This window comes from Nilaparvata lugens, chromosome X, assembly GCF_014356525.2.
Source record: "Nilaparvata lugens isolate BPH chromosome X, ASM1435652v1, whole genome shotgun sequence".
NCBI classification, from domain to species: Eukaryota; Metazoa; Arthropoda; class Insecta; order Hemiptera; family Delphacidae; genus Nilaparvata; species Nilaparvata lugens.
This window is the reverse complement of record NC_052518.1, coordinates 89,653,460-89,667,146: the sequence shown is the minus strand read 5'-3', so window position 1 is coordinate 89,667,146 and position 13,687 is coordinate 89,653,460. Positions and strand designations below refer to the sequence as shown.

General features: G+C 34.6%; 1 protein-coding gene across 2 annotated transcripts in view; it reads left to right on the top strand.

Moving 5' to 3' along the window:
* Positions 1-13,687, top strand: part of LOC111049369 — a 91,523-nt gene that overhangs the window by 44,566 nt on the left and 33,270 nt on the right. Inside the window, exons 19-24 of one of the 2 annotated variants that reach the window (XM_039442634.1) lie at positions 160-295; positions 2,496-2,706; positions 4,699-4,765; positions 6,362-6,517; positions 9,696-9,939; positions 13,413-13,620. In XM_039442634.1, coding sequence (XP_039298568.1) covers positions 160-295; positions 2,496-2,706; positions 4,699-4,765; positions 6,362-6,517; positions 9,696-9,939; positions 13,413-13,620 — 1,022 coding nt within the window. The remainder of the gene's footprint in view (positions 1-159; positions 296-2,495; positions 2,707-4,698; positions 4,766-6,361; positions 6,518-9,695; positions 9,940-13,412; positions 13,621-13,687) is intronic. The other variant, XM_039442635.1, reaches the window with a different exon arrangement.

Below are 13,687 nucleotides of genomic sequence, written 5' to 3'. Positions count from 1 at the left end.
TTCAAAGTCAAGAAGAGCGGCTTAACTGTGTTCCACCAAATGCTATTAACGGCCAAGTCTCAACTTATTCTTTACAAACTATAACAGATTTATCAACTTGCCATTGAATTGCAATCGATTATCGAATGATTTAAGAATTTGATTGGTTTCTATTCATAGATGCAACAGAACTACGACAAAGGGCACAATAATCAATAAATACAAGCCAGAACTAAGGACTGATGGGTTGCTGGCTCAATCAGTCGATTCTTATATTGATAAGCTGTCTCAAGAAGTATGGGAATGTAGGGATGAGGTAGTACATTTCAAATTTATTCAAAAATTGAATCACATAAAATAAGATCAAAATACCTATATTAAACACGAATACAATTTGTTATAAATATTCAAAATTATTTGTCCCAACTTCCTATTATACTGTCTTTGATTTTACTTATAGTTTGTAATGATTGGAATGTGACCTACTTATCCGTAGTCTATACAGCTTAGTTAATAAGCTATATTTTCCTTTCCCTTTTCATAAATGTTTATCATAGTATTCTTCGAACTCACTACCAGCCCACAAGTTGTTGTATAGTGCCATATTGTGATTGATAATATAATTTTATCAATTTGTAATTACTTTTATAGTAGATAAATTAATCTTGAATTTCAATTTTACTTTTATAGCATAATAACAGGCTGTTACATAGAATATGTTTGTAAGGATTTCCAACTACGGTTAACCATTTACTAGGAATCCCTTCAATTCTTGAGTATAAAAGCAATCAGGTACTGTAGGATTGTATTCATTCCAATGTTAGTTATTGAACTATGAAGCCTACAGAGTTTGCCTCGGGAAACTGTCCTCCTACATGTTAACCAATCCATTGTCAACTAATTGATTGATAGGAATAAGTAATTTTGAATAATATGCAATTCGAAAATATGTACGGAAAATGATATCGTTGAAATTGTGTGCATTTTCACGCCGCAAAATATGATGTGGAGACGCTATCAGGAGTAAGGATACTCTCTCCAATAGTTGATGATTGATACTATCAATCAGTTGACAATGGATTCGAACTAACATTGGAATGAATACAATCCTACAGTCCCTGATTAGTTTAATACTCAGAATTAATCCATAGTAGAGTCCACGTTATAATGGCAGTTTTTGATTAACATTGGTGGTGCTATCCTTGTCTATAATACCACAAAGTAGTTGGATGTATCCATTTGTAGCTTCGTAACTTTATCATATCAATGTAGAAAATAATATATGCACGAAATATTCAATCTCAATTCTGAAAATATAATATAAAATCATTAAAAATATATTTCATGGATGAATGAAATTGAATTGAATATTTTAAACGAGAATGAATGATATTCCATCAAGGGATAGGGTCCTTCCTCAGACTTCCACTCCAGAGCAGAATTTAACAGAGAAAGGTTTAGTGAAAACCAACTCCGTGCTCATGACATTTGATGTCATTTCAAGCACAGGGCTGTGAGCAACAGCTTTGGTGATTGTGCAGTGGCCTGTTCCAGACAGGCCTTCTCTCCATTGGCCTGCAACTTTCAGTCAATAGGCTGATTTCCGTGCCTCTGCCATAATAAAAATGTTCAATGGCAGTAAGCCAAGAGCAACTTGAAGAGTTGGTGATGGGCTGCTCGTGAAAGCTGCAGTGACTAGAAGTGTGCCTCTGCATCCTTTGTAGACTTGTGAGTTGGCTGTGGCTGTAAATGTTCACCAGACTAGTGATCCTGAGGCCTTATTACTGCCACAGTACAGCCACAGTAGAGGCCACATCCCCCACATGGAGCCTGCAAATCTTCTAGTCGTCATAAGCGCCCATTTAGCTTTATGCAGTGTATTGTTGAGATGGTTGTTCCAAGTCAGCTTTGAGTCAATGGTCAGCCCTAGATATTTGACTGTACTTGATACTTCAAGCCGTGTAAATCCAAGTTTCAACCTGGAGAGAGACTCCAGGTTCTTTTCCCTTGTAAATGGAATGAGGGTGTGAGAAATTTTTGAAAGAAATTGGGAAAGCCAGAAAATGTCACTGCTTGACAGCCGAGGTCGTTTCTCTACCAGAGAGTGTAAGGGATATTTGGAAGGAATTGGGAAAGGCCGGAAAACACTTTATGACTTCCACTTTTGTTCATTGTTCCACTTTTTACGCGAGCATAAAAATATTTCTGGAGAGACCAACAGTTTTGTCTGAGGGTAATCAATTTTCGGAAAAGTAAATTTTTCAGACCCGCTTGGAATTTACTTGTGTACATTTTTGGCTGAAAACCAGTAGTTTTGACTCACAGTTGTTGTAGTTTTGAACGCTTGGGTTTAGTTTTATATTGCATGCTGTATTCTCATAATATGAACAAACTGAGATCTCTGATAGTAATGATTGGGATTGATGGAAGAAGATTATTTTTTATGATTCATATTATTCAAATGACTTATCGGAGACTATTATAACATCTGATCTTGTTACTCTTCATTTGAACAGGATGATAGCACAGAAAGAATTCGGAGAGTTGTTAATAGGTTTAAAATAGACTATAACCGAATTGTGGAAATATCTTTGAAAAACCTATACTTTTTTGATGGGATTGCAGTCAGTTATGGAAATTATTCTGACCGTGGATCATTTATATCAACATTGGAAATAGGGGAAGTGAAATATCTAAGTTTGAATGACGATACTGTTCTCAAGTATGGTAAGATGCACTTTAGCCAACAGCACAGGAACAGTCCGATGAAAATTGGAACGGCTGAGTACCTTTTCACCACCCCTCCCCCTTCCACAACCATTGACGATGCCAATTGTCAGGTGTATTATAAAATGTTTAATCAATTTTTATTTATAATCAGCTGTGAACAACACTGATCAGCTCTTATTTGGCAACGTTGCACTCATCTGTTCCAATTTACACCGGACTATTCTCGTGCGGTTGACTACAGTATTTTATTCAGTTTTTTGAATGAATACTTAAAAATGCCAGTATTTCCTGGTTGCACAAAAGTCTGTCAAATTTTAATCAAAATTGGATACCACGAGAACAAATCAGAGAAGGCATTTTGATAATAGGGCTCCTCGGATTGGTTTTCGTAGTATCTAATCTATACTTATACTTATAAAATTCTCATCCCACTGACTCACTCACTCACAGATCACGATTTCTAAAAAACTATTGGATGAATTGCAACAAAACTCAAGATATAGTAGCTTCCTTATAGGTTACAGTTGCTCACTAAGGAATCTTTTGGTGATATTTCAACTTTAAGGCTGGTTTGTAAGGGTTTAAAGCTCGTCTTTCAGCATGTTTTCTTCTACCAATTTCTTAATTATATTGTAATGTCGAAACCATATGTTAATAAAACTATGATCTAGAGAGAGAACCTTTTCGAAACAGTTGCTACGATAGAAATTTACAACTAAATTAACTAACATTCTAATACTGTCAGGTTGGCAGCTATTTGAGGATGGTTTTGTAATGGTGATAATATTGGAAAAAAAATATTGATTGGTTTATTCAAAAGAGTGTGGACTTTATCAATCAGACTCTATTGTTCATTTAGTTGATTATCAATCAGACTCTAGTGTTCATTTAGTTGATTATCAATCAGACTCTAGTGTTCATTTAGTTGATTATCAATCAGACTCTAGTGTTCATTTAGTTGATTATAAATCAGACTCTAGTGTTCATTTAGTTGATTATCAATCAGACTCTAGTGTTCATTTAGTTGATTATCAATCAGACTCTAGTGTTCATTCAGTTGATTATCAATCAGAGTCTAGTGTTCATTTAGTTGATTTTTCTGTGTGAATTTCTATCTTGATAAATTTATTTCTCACTGAAAATTAATTATCTCACATCAAGATTTGCAAACTTGCGTCCGGGGAGACAGTCAGTTAAAATTTCAGCCCTCAAGGTTGAGGTATTCTCACAGAACTGTATTTTTGTTAGCGATATACACGAGTATTTGGGAATATTTCAAACTTGCATTTTCCTGTTCCCACGGAATAATGCTCTGTCTCCACGTGGACCGTCGTCTCGTTGGTAGAAGGGGAGCATAATTAGCATGGAAAATCCAGTTCTAATTAAGCCGCGGCAAGAAACCATAGGTAGCCTCGGGCCTTCATGGCTCAAAATTAACGTGTTTGATTTGTTGAAATGCATTATTTTCCACCTTGGATTAGTATAAGTTTAACTAATTCATTAATAATCAGTAGAGTGAAATGTGTAAATTCTTATTGAAAATATTAGTGAGTCTGCAATAGTGTAGTGAAAATTCCAATAGTTATGAATTTATAATATGAACGATGGTGAGTACAAAAACTACAGCATTGGGAAAACTGCAGAACTAAAATCGACTACTAATCTTCTACTTTTTGCTGCGTAAAGACTTATGCGCCACGAACACGCGCATTTTACTTCACATTAGCTGATGGCATTTGTACAGAAACAGTAAGATACAGATATAAGCATAACATCATCTGATGAGAAGTGGAATGCGCGTGATCGTGGCGCTCAAGTCTGTACGCAGCTTGAGAAAAGGTAGAGGATTAATAGTCGATTTTAGTTCAGTAGTCTTGCTGAATTTGCTGATCATGATGTTTTCCACTAACTTATTATGATAATTGAACCTTTATCATTTTTATTACGTTAACTACTTTATTTCTACTTCTCACTTTTATAAATTTTCAGAGGGAATGACAAAACTAGAAGGAAGTAATGGTTTTCAGTACGCAACTCACCTACCGAACACCGAATTGTGAGTATGTCATGTACACTATATTATGTTATCAATTGTTCATATTTATTGAAACGTGAACATACCAAAAACATCCACACAAACTCAGTTCTTCGACACTGCATTTTACTGAGCAAATAACATAACAACAGGAGTTAACAACAACTATAACAACTATTGTGAAATTCATATTTTGCTTTGATCGACTAAGCGAATAAACGAATAAGCGAAGTAAGCTTAATAAGCGAATGAAGACGGATCTGATGGGCTGTGAATGGGACTTATACAGTTGCTATAGTGAGGTTGACGTTATAATGTGAGTGGAGAATGATAGGAGAACAGCGTTGCCGATTTTCTGCCTCGCCACTGCCTTCTATAGAGGATAGCTGATATAGCCGGTATATCTGATTAAATATTAACTGATCAACAATAAATTATATTTCATTCGTCATGAAAATATATTTTTCAATTATTGAATAATGAATTTTCATATTTAAGATTGAATATTTTGTCAATTAATTATATCTCTACATTGTCAAAAAACGATCTGGCAACGCTGTGATGCTAGAAAGGGATAGGGATATCTGCTTTGTCGAATGATAGACAAGAATAGCAACACCAATGTTCATCAAATACTGACGTTATAACGCGGACCTCACTATAATTATTATGCTTTTGAAATTTTAGGCAATGCACTATGCTTGTCATGATTGGTTTTTTTATGTATTTTATAAGTTCTGTATTGGTGACCTTGTCTTTGAAATTTTGGTTGGCGATGTTGGTGACCTTGTGGTATTCAAGTTTCGAAAGTTCTATAGGAGTTCCTACACAGTAACTGTAGGTACGTACTGTGAAGAGGAAAATCAACCTTTTCAAAATTTTGATTTGATTTGAAATTAATAATACCAGCGCCTTGTCAACTATCCTTATCTGTCATTGGACAAAGCTTTACTTTTCCAGCTTCACATCGTTGTTGAATAGTTTGATGACTGTAAAGAATTATTATAATGAAGTATCAAAATATTTTCATCTCAAATATGGAAATTTATCATTAATTCCCAAAACAATAAATTATCTTGACGAATAACAGCTCTGCCTTATCTTGTCATGTATAATTATTTATTATTAATTTATATATAGCCATACTTTTATTGATTTTCGTCATTTATATTATCATAACATCACGACTGGTTCATTTCCCAAAATATAGGCTGCTGCTGATCGTGAAATTGACATAACAGTAATTTAGAAAATAAGATATTGTTTGTAAGATACGCCAACATAATTTAGCCTAATTTCTAAGAAGTATCACTACACGAGAGTCCATCCATCTACTCCATACAAAGAACAGTAACAGTTACATTACTGTAACAGATACAAGTTGAGTACAGGTAGCAGTTCTTTGTAAGAAAGGCCACGATTAAATTTTGTTTCGTAGGAAAGGCCACCGTAGGAAGTGCCAAGCTAACAAGGCAAATATCCCTTAAAGGCAAGAAGAGGATGATTGAATAGAGAGGGGTTAATTGTGGTCGAATCCAAATCATCAATGTACTAAGGTTTTAAGGTTCAATGGTTTAAGGTCTTTGTTCTTTGTTCAATGCGTCTTTCTTTTTACAGGCTAGCTAGCGAGATAGAGAGGAGAGACTTTTTGTTCCATGACGTACTTGCCGAAGATGAATTGTTCAAAACTGACATTACCACCACAGGCATGATAATTGAAGTTGGCGAAAAGCTTCCAGCAGACGCTGAACTTTCTCTCGATTATCTGAAGCAGTGAGAACCTTACATTCATGTTTGTCCCGCGAAAGGTGTAACTGCCATGGAATCTACATGAAATTTGCAACAAAGAAATGTCCTGTAAAGTTTTATCATATTGACCTTTTAGTTTATTACTTTTGAAGGGACGGATTCAAGGATTCAAAGGTTCAAAGAACCCCACACGTCAACAGAAGCTTATTGTGTGTCCAAGTTAGGCAAACAAATACCTATGTCCTTTACAAGAACCTGGAGTTTTTCCCCATACTAACATTCCATTCATCACCTGGTTGTAATCCTTGTCGCAAACCAGTGTGATATGTTTGGCAGTCTCTTAAGACTGATTACTCCTTGTGACCTACGTGAGTTCCACTCATGGCCTTCTTTGTAGGTCCTTCGGCTGAGGAAGGGGCGGCCAAGTTGCCTCTAGGGCGCCCGGCCACCCTTGACTCAGCCTCTGGACCCACATTTGTGTCAGGTTTTTCACCCATCACTGGTCTCTTGGGTTTTTTCTTTTTGCTCCTCCGAAACTTCGTAGGGTCAAAAGCCTCACCTCTCCCAAGAAGTTTTCCCTAAATGGCCGCCCTTCTTTGAGCAGTGGTGAGTTTTGGCCTCTCCACCCACAAACTCGTGACCTACGTGAGCTCCATTCCTGGCCTTTTTGTAGGTCCTTCCGCTGAGAGAGAAGACGCCAAGCTGCCTCTAGGGCGCCCTGCGCCCGGCCACCCTCGACTCAGCCTCTTGACCCACATTTGTGCCTGAAGTTTCACCCATCTCTGGTCTCTTGGATTTTCCTTTTTGCCCCTCCGAAACTGCCCTGATGGGGCAGATCCCGTTGGTTTGAAGGCAAGGCAACTTCTGGAGTTGCCTTGAGGTCCATTTTAGTCGCCTCCTACGACAAGCATGGATACTGTGGTTGAATTCTGGTTTTCAACACATTCTTGAGTACGATGATCGATTCAAAGCTCCCCCAACCCAGGGGGCAACCCCACAGGGGGGGCCTTAGTTTTCGTGATCTATTTTGGTTATTTTTGAAAAACGTCAGTAGCTGGAAAACTATCAGTCAAAATCTTATTCTAAGGATATAATTTGTTCGTTTGTTTCACGTTTTTGGCCTTTTAATGTGCACTCAATGTTGAAAAAGTTAATCCTCTGAGTTAAAAGACAAATTTTAAACAATTTGGACGCTCATAAAGAATTCAAAAACATCAAACGAAGGAACAGAGTATACATGAATTTCATCAAAAAATTCCTCCTTTTCCAACCCCATCCTTAGATTCATATTTATACTGATAGTTTTCTAGTTATTGACGATTTTCAAAAATATAGAAAACTCTATATGTGTCATAAACTAAGGTAAATATAACAAAATTTTACTAGACATTCTTTGTTGCATTTTTTTAGAATCTATGGTCTTTGGCTGTTACCCCTTCCGTAGTACACTCTGTTTAATATAGTACAACATATTATTCAAAGTGAGTAGAGACAATGTACCTATGGGGACAGGTCCACGCTATAATACCATTATTTGATTAACATTGGTGTTGCTATCCTAGTCTATCAGCATGAAGCAGTATCTTTTTCCAGCTCTGCAACGTTGCAGGATCGTTTTTTTGATAATTTAAAAATATAAGTAATCAACAAAATGTTCTATATCAATTACGGAAATTGGTTATTTAGTCATTGAAAAATATATTCATTTGATGAATGACATATAATTGATTATTTTGAACTGATGGATGAACAGTTAATATTACAGAAGATTCACCATTATCTTATGAAGTCAGTGGCAAAACAGAGAATCGGCAAAACTGTTCTCTCATCTTTCTCCCCTGTCATTATAACATGGACCTCACTATAATATGATATATTACTCGTAAATAATCAGACGTTGCAATAATTACAATGCTTGCACAAGTCTCAAATTTAAAGATGTTGCAGCGAAATCCACGTGGTTTCACGATGACTCATCACACGTTGCAACCGTCTTTCCAATGAAACCAAGATCAGCATTAAACTCAGATGGTGAATATAGGGCTAATTAAGCAACACTAATTTTCAATACAGTCATGTTACAACGAGAAAACTATTTACTAGAGGATGCAATGTTTGGCAACATGATCTATTTTGAGATATGTTGCATAAAGTTTTGATTTTTTAATGATTTATAATTGATTCAATTCAATTCATAAGTATTATTGGATTCAATTTATTATTGCTTTGGATGATAAATTGGAGTGTGTAATTGAAGCATGTGGAAGTGACACATAGTGGTCTTTTCTGGTAAGTCTAACCCAGTGAGTATAGAATAAGACTCCCAGTTCTAAGCTTACTGGTATAACCAGAGAATATCACTGATGATGATACCTCGATCAGTGCATTGAAAATTTAGTTTTGTTCAAATAAATTATGTGAAATTGGGAACTGACAATATCGCTTTTATTTCACCTCAAACAAGAAGTCTGCTATCAAGATAAAAAACATGTTTGAACGCATCTAAACTTGTTTCCAGCTTCTATTGTGAGTAGAATTTATTGAATTCTATTGTAGTAGAATTTATCTAAGCTATAATATATCATTCATTGCTTTCTTTGAAAATATATAATTTTGACTTTATGTGGTTGCGAAATAGTTCGATCACTCTGAATTAAAGGGTGTTTTAAAATAACGGGAACTTCTAATAACGTCATGAAGCAAAACTGAGAGAAGAAAAATAATGCTACTTTTAACAATGAAAAATTTATAACTTGACATTCCAGGATCTTCTATTTACAATGATCATTTTTCTAAAAAGACGCCCCTTAAATGGCTTAAATACCTCCTGCACGAATACATTATTGAAATCTGTGGTTTTTCAACGATACCTAGTTTTCGAAAGATAATAAATGGTAATGATTGATTCTTGAATGACAAGTTTTGAACTTTCAGTTTTACTATTTCTCCCCTTCCATTAAAGTATGAACCCTCTAATTTACCTGTTTTTATTGAACTATAGATATTTTGCTCCCACTGCTCCCACTTTTGTTTTATGACGTTTTTTAAAGTTGCCGTCACCATGGATACTTCGTTTCACCTACCAGGACTTAATAGGATGGAACAGAGAAATGTTTATTGATCCAAATACTCAATTCCCTTGCTAACCTTGAACTCGAATATTAGGTTCAATGGATATACTCATTAGTATGTTTTTTTGTAGGTGCATTTTTCAGGAGCCAGGGGAAACACCATTAAATAGAGATAGCACACAAGAAACATGGCTGCTGAAAAGGGAATATGTGCCGAGAATCTTCTACTATAGAGAGGATACTGAACAGAACATTTTCAAACGCACAGAGGTGCCATTGGAGTCGTTTGTCGATTGGTTCATACCATTTACTAAAACTGAGGAAACTGGGATGGTTTATAACCGAAATGGTGAACAACTTACATGGATTTGTCAAGTGAGTTCTCCCTCAATTTTCTTATCAATTGATTGATTCATTCATCACAGCTTGGATGCAATTGCCTGGTAGTGAAAGACAGCATGAAAAAATCAAAGTACTTTTTTCACTATATATTTCTCATATAGTGAGAAAAAGAATAAAGTTGAAAAAGAGTAATTCAATTTTCATTTTTTATGTAATTACGAGTAGTCCTTACCAAGAAATGAAGTCTGCGTCAATAGATTAATTTTAGCAAGCACTAAAAAATATCAATCAGTTGAAATTGACAGCCAAAAAAAGGAAATTTAGACTACACTTATTTGAAACAAAGCTTCTGGAATGACCAAACGTCTTAATTAATGGAATGCAGTTATTTGATATCAAATAAAATCTTTATTTCTCTCAAAAGCATAATTTATTACAATGACAATTTTTATAGTAGGAGAAAATGAAATAAAATATTAACCCTTAAGTGGTCGCGCGGGGTGTTTTAAACACCCCAGTAAGGTAAATTTTGCTCTAGCTTGATTGATCGATTGGCTAACCTGCTGACCGGTACAGTACCTTCAAACCAGTGCATGAGTGAGAGAACCAAATCAAAAAACCAGTTCTGCGACACTAATTGTATGAGTAAGATCTCTTCAATTGTCTTTGGGGTGTCGGCAACACCCCGCGCGACTACTAAAGTAACTTTTTGTTGAGTTACTGACACATGAAAACAGTATGTAACAATTGCCTAAACTAGGTGAATGATGTTGATGCAAATAAAATGTAAGTTGAACATGGCCTAAATTTACTTTTCCTCATATTCTATGTCAATTTTCAGATCAATATAAAGTTACCTATTTAGTAAAAATTTCTGTTACACTTTCTCGCATAATATATGAATTGATCATATTTGGATATGAGCTGCCATGTCATGGAAAGCATGATTGGATTGAAATTCATGGGATTAATTTAGTATTATTCATATTCAATGCAGTAAAACATTGAAAACAAGAAAAACATTATTCTGAATATATATATTTTTTACAAAACTTGTACAAATACAGCTTGACTCGAAATCTGGTGATCTTTTATTTAAAAATCTGATAATTATAAACTAAATTTTGAAATCACATGAGTGTAAGCACAATGATATCAGGGGAGTCCATTTTATTGTTTAAAAATAGTTTCTTCCCTTAGTAACAAAAAGGAAAGCAGTTATAAAATTTTTCATTTGGGGTGTTCTGAACACCCCATGCCAGCACTTGTGTTTCAAAAAGCTGCGCGACCACTTAAGGGTTAAATGAAAGATGGAATGCTATTAAATAGCATAAATATACTAAACGGGAGGTCACTGCAACGTTAAAAAAATCTGATCGCAGAGGCCGAGTGTTCAATGATTAACAATGCAAGAAAGTTATAATGTGATAACGTGCAACATAGGGCCGATTTCCGAGCTCGGGATTTAGATAAGTTCTAGACTTCAACTGGCTTTAAACTCTGGAGTCAGAAAACTGGCTTTCCGAGTCAGAGCGTTAACGTAGTCGAGGACTTAAATAGACTCTGGAGTTTTGAGATCACGTTAGACCCTGGAGTTTATAATTTCGCTTTCTGAGTGAAGGGCTTATATGTCCAGGACTTGAATTAGATTCTCGTCTCTTTCCGAGTCGAGGATTCATAAAATCGTTAAGTCCAGAACTTAACCCTCGACTTAAGGGTTTAAATTCAAGTTCTAGACTTAACTGAGCAAACACAATTCAGTTATTGTTTTGAAGTAGATGAAAAGCCAAATGGATGTCATGGAATACCTAACTTATTTGGATTAGTCCATCTAAATTCATAATTCATAGTTTGCAAGTTTATTTTGGAATAAAATTGTATCAGAATTATATGTAAAAACTAACCTTATTTTACGACTGACATAACCTAAAAATGTTCAAGAAAAATAATACAGAGATTGCCTTGGAAAATATATCCCAATCTGAATATTAATCAATGTCATATTCAACATAATAATAATAATAATAATAATATAATAATAATATAATAATAATAATAATAATAATAATAATAATAATAATAATAATATAATAATAATAATAATATAATAATAATAATATAACAATATAACAATAATAAATTATTATTCCTTTTTTTCAAAACAAATACGTTTTCAAACTCAATAGCCTAATGAAATTTTTATTCCAAAATCATTGGTTAGGATCAATGATCAATAAATAATAGCATAACTTAAAATTAAATGTCTATTCATTCATCTTTCAAAAGGTTAGGTTTTGCTTTGAATAGGCCTACAAAGAAATCAAAATGTATTTTCACAAAATAATTTGGAGAGCATGCTCATTTGAATTATCCAGCTGCAATCAGTTGTTTTCTTTTTGCTATAATGCCAACAATACAACAGCAAAATATTGTGAATTTCCCTCATGTTTATTGCGTTAAAGTCTTGGACTCAAATAAGTCGAGAACTCAATAGACCCCGGAGTTTAGAAGATAAAATCGTGACTCAGAAAGTCGATTTAGACCCGAGCGCTTATTTAAGTCCTGGACTCTGTAAGTCCAGAACTTAAAGATCCCGAGCTCGGAAACTGGCCCTTAGTCTTGTTATCTAACATTCATTGGGAAAGTCAGGAAGAGAAACATGGAGTGAGGAAGCTAAGAGCAATAAGCAAAGAAGAGACACATAAGACAGTAAAGAATAGTTAAAAATTACATAAAAACATGAGAAGTCTGTATAGTAAGATGAAATTTCTCTAGATAAAAGGACTAAAACCGAACTAAAATTTCAATTTTTGAGACTCACCATGTATGAATTTCAATTAACAGTCTGATGACCAGATTTCGTATAAAATTATATAGTATAGCCTATTTAAAATGTAATAAAATTTATAGTAGAAATATAACGCCCGATTCGAGACTCAATAAGGCCAAAATTAGCATTGGTGTACTTACCTTTCTCTAAAGATCTTGCTCCATGTCAGGTCCTCAGAATCAATTTTCTAGGTCTTTCTAAATGACCAGATAACGTGTTATTATTATTGAGAATTGGTATAATAACTAGTAGAAGAGGAGACCTTGCTCTATACAGAGTGTTTATGAACTCACTACAAATACTCCATTCAATTGTAAATAGTTTCTTTCAAGCTAACTGATATATTTATATAATTACTAGAATTGTAAAGTTATATTGATTAAAGTATAAAAGTTTGTTGTAATCTGTATTAGTTATAATGAAATTTATACATATGAATGTACCGTATTCCATATTGTAATCCATATTATGTGACATGGCCCACTGTACCAATTCAATTATTAATCGGCTAATAAATATTCATAATCCTATTCTATTCTATGCAATTTCAGCGTGAAACTTCTCCATTGCATTTGCAAAATTATCGCGTTTCACTACGTATTGCTCAATTACTGTTTTGTTCAAGAAATAAAATCGCGTTTCACGCTCTTAATAGATAAATAGCTATCTATTTCAGAGTCTGGAGGGTGTTAAATACACAAAAGTGTTGACTAGACTCGTATTTCTGAGCACAATTGATGTGGCAGCCGTCTATCATTATAATGGTGTAATCATTAATACATTCCCGAGCCCGCATGAAGAGGGAAAAACTGCTATTGAAATAATGGAGATTAAATATTATAAGCATGATGTTAGCGGAAATTCTACGAAATTGGTGAAATTTGGTGAGTAGCAGATACATTACACCTTTAATTAGGTCCACGTTATTGTGGCAGTGGAGAAGGATAGGAG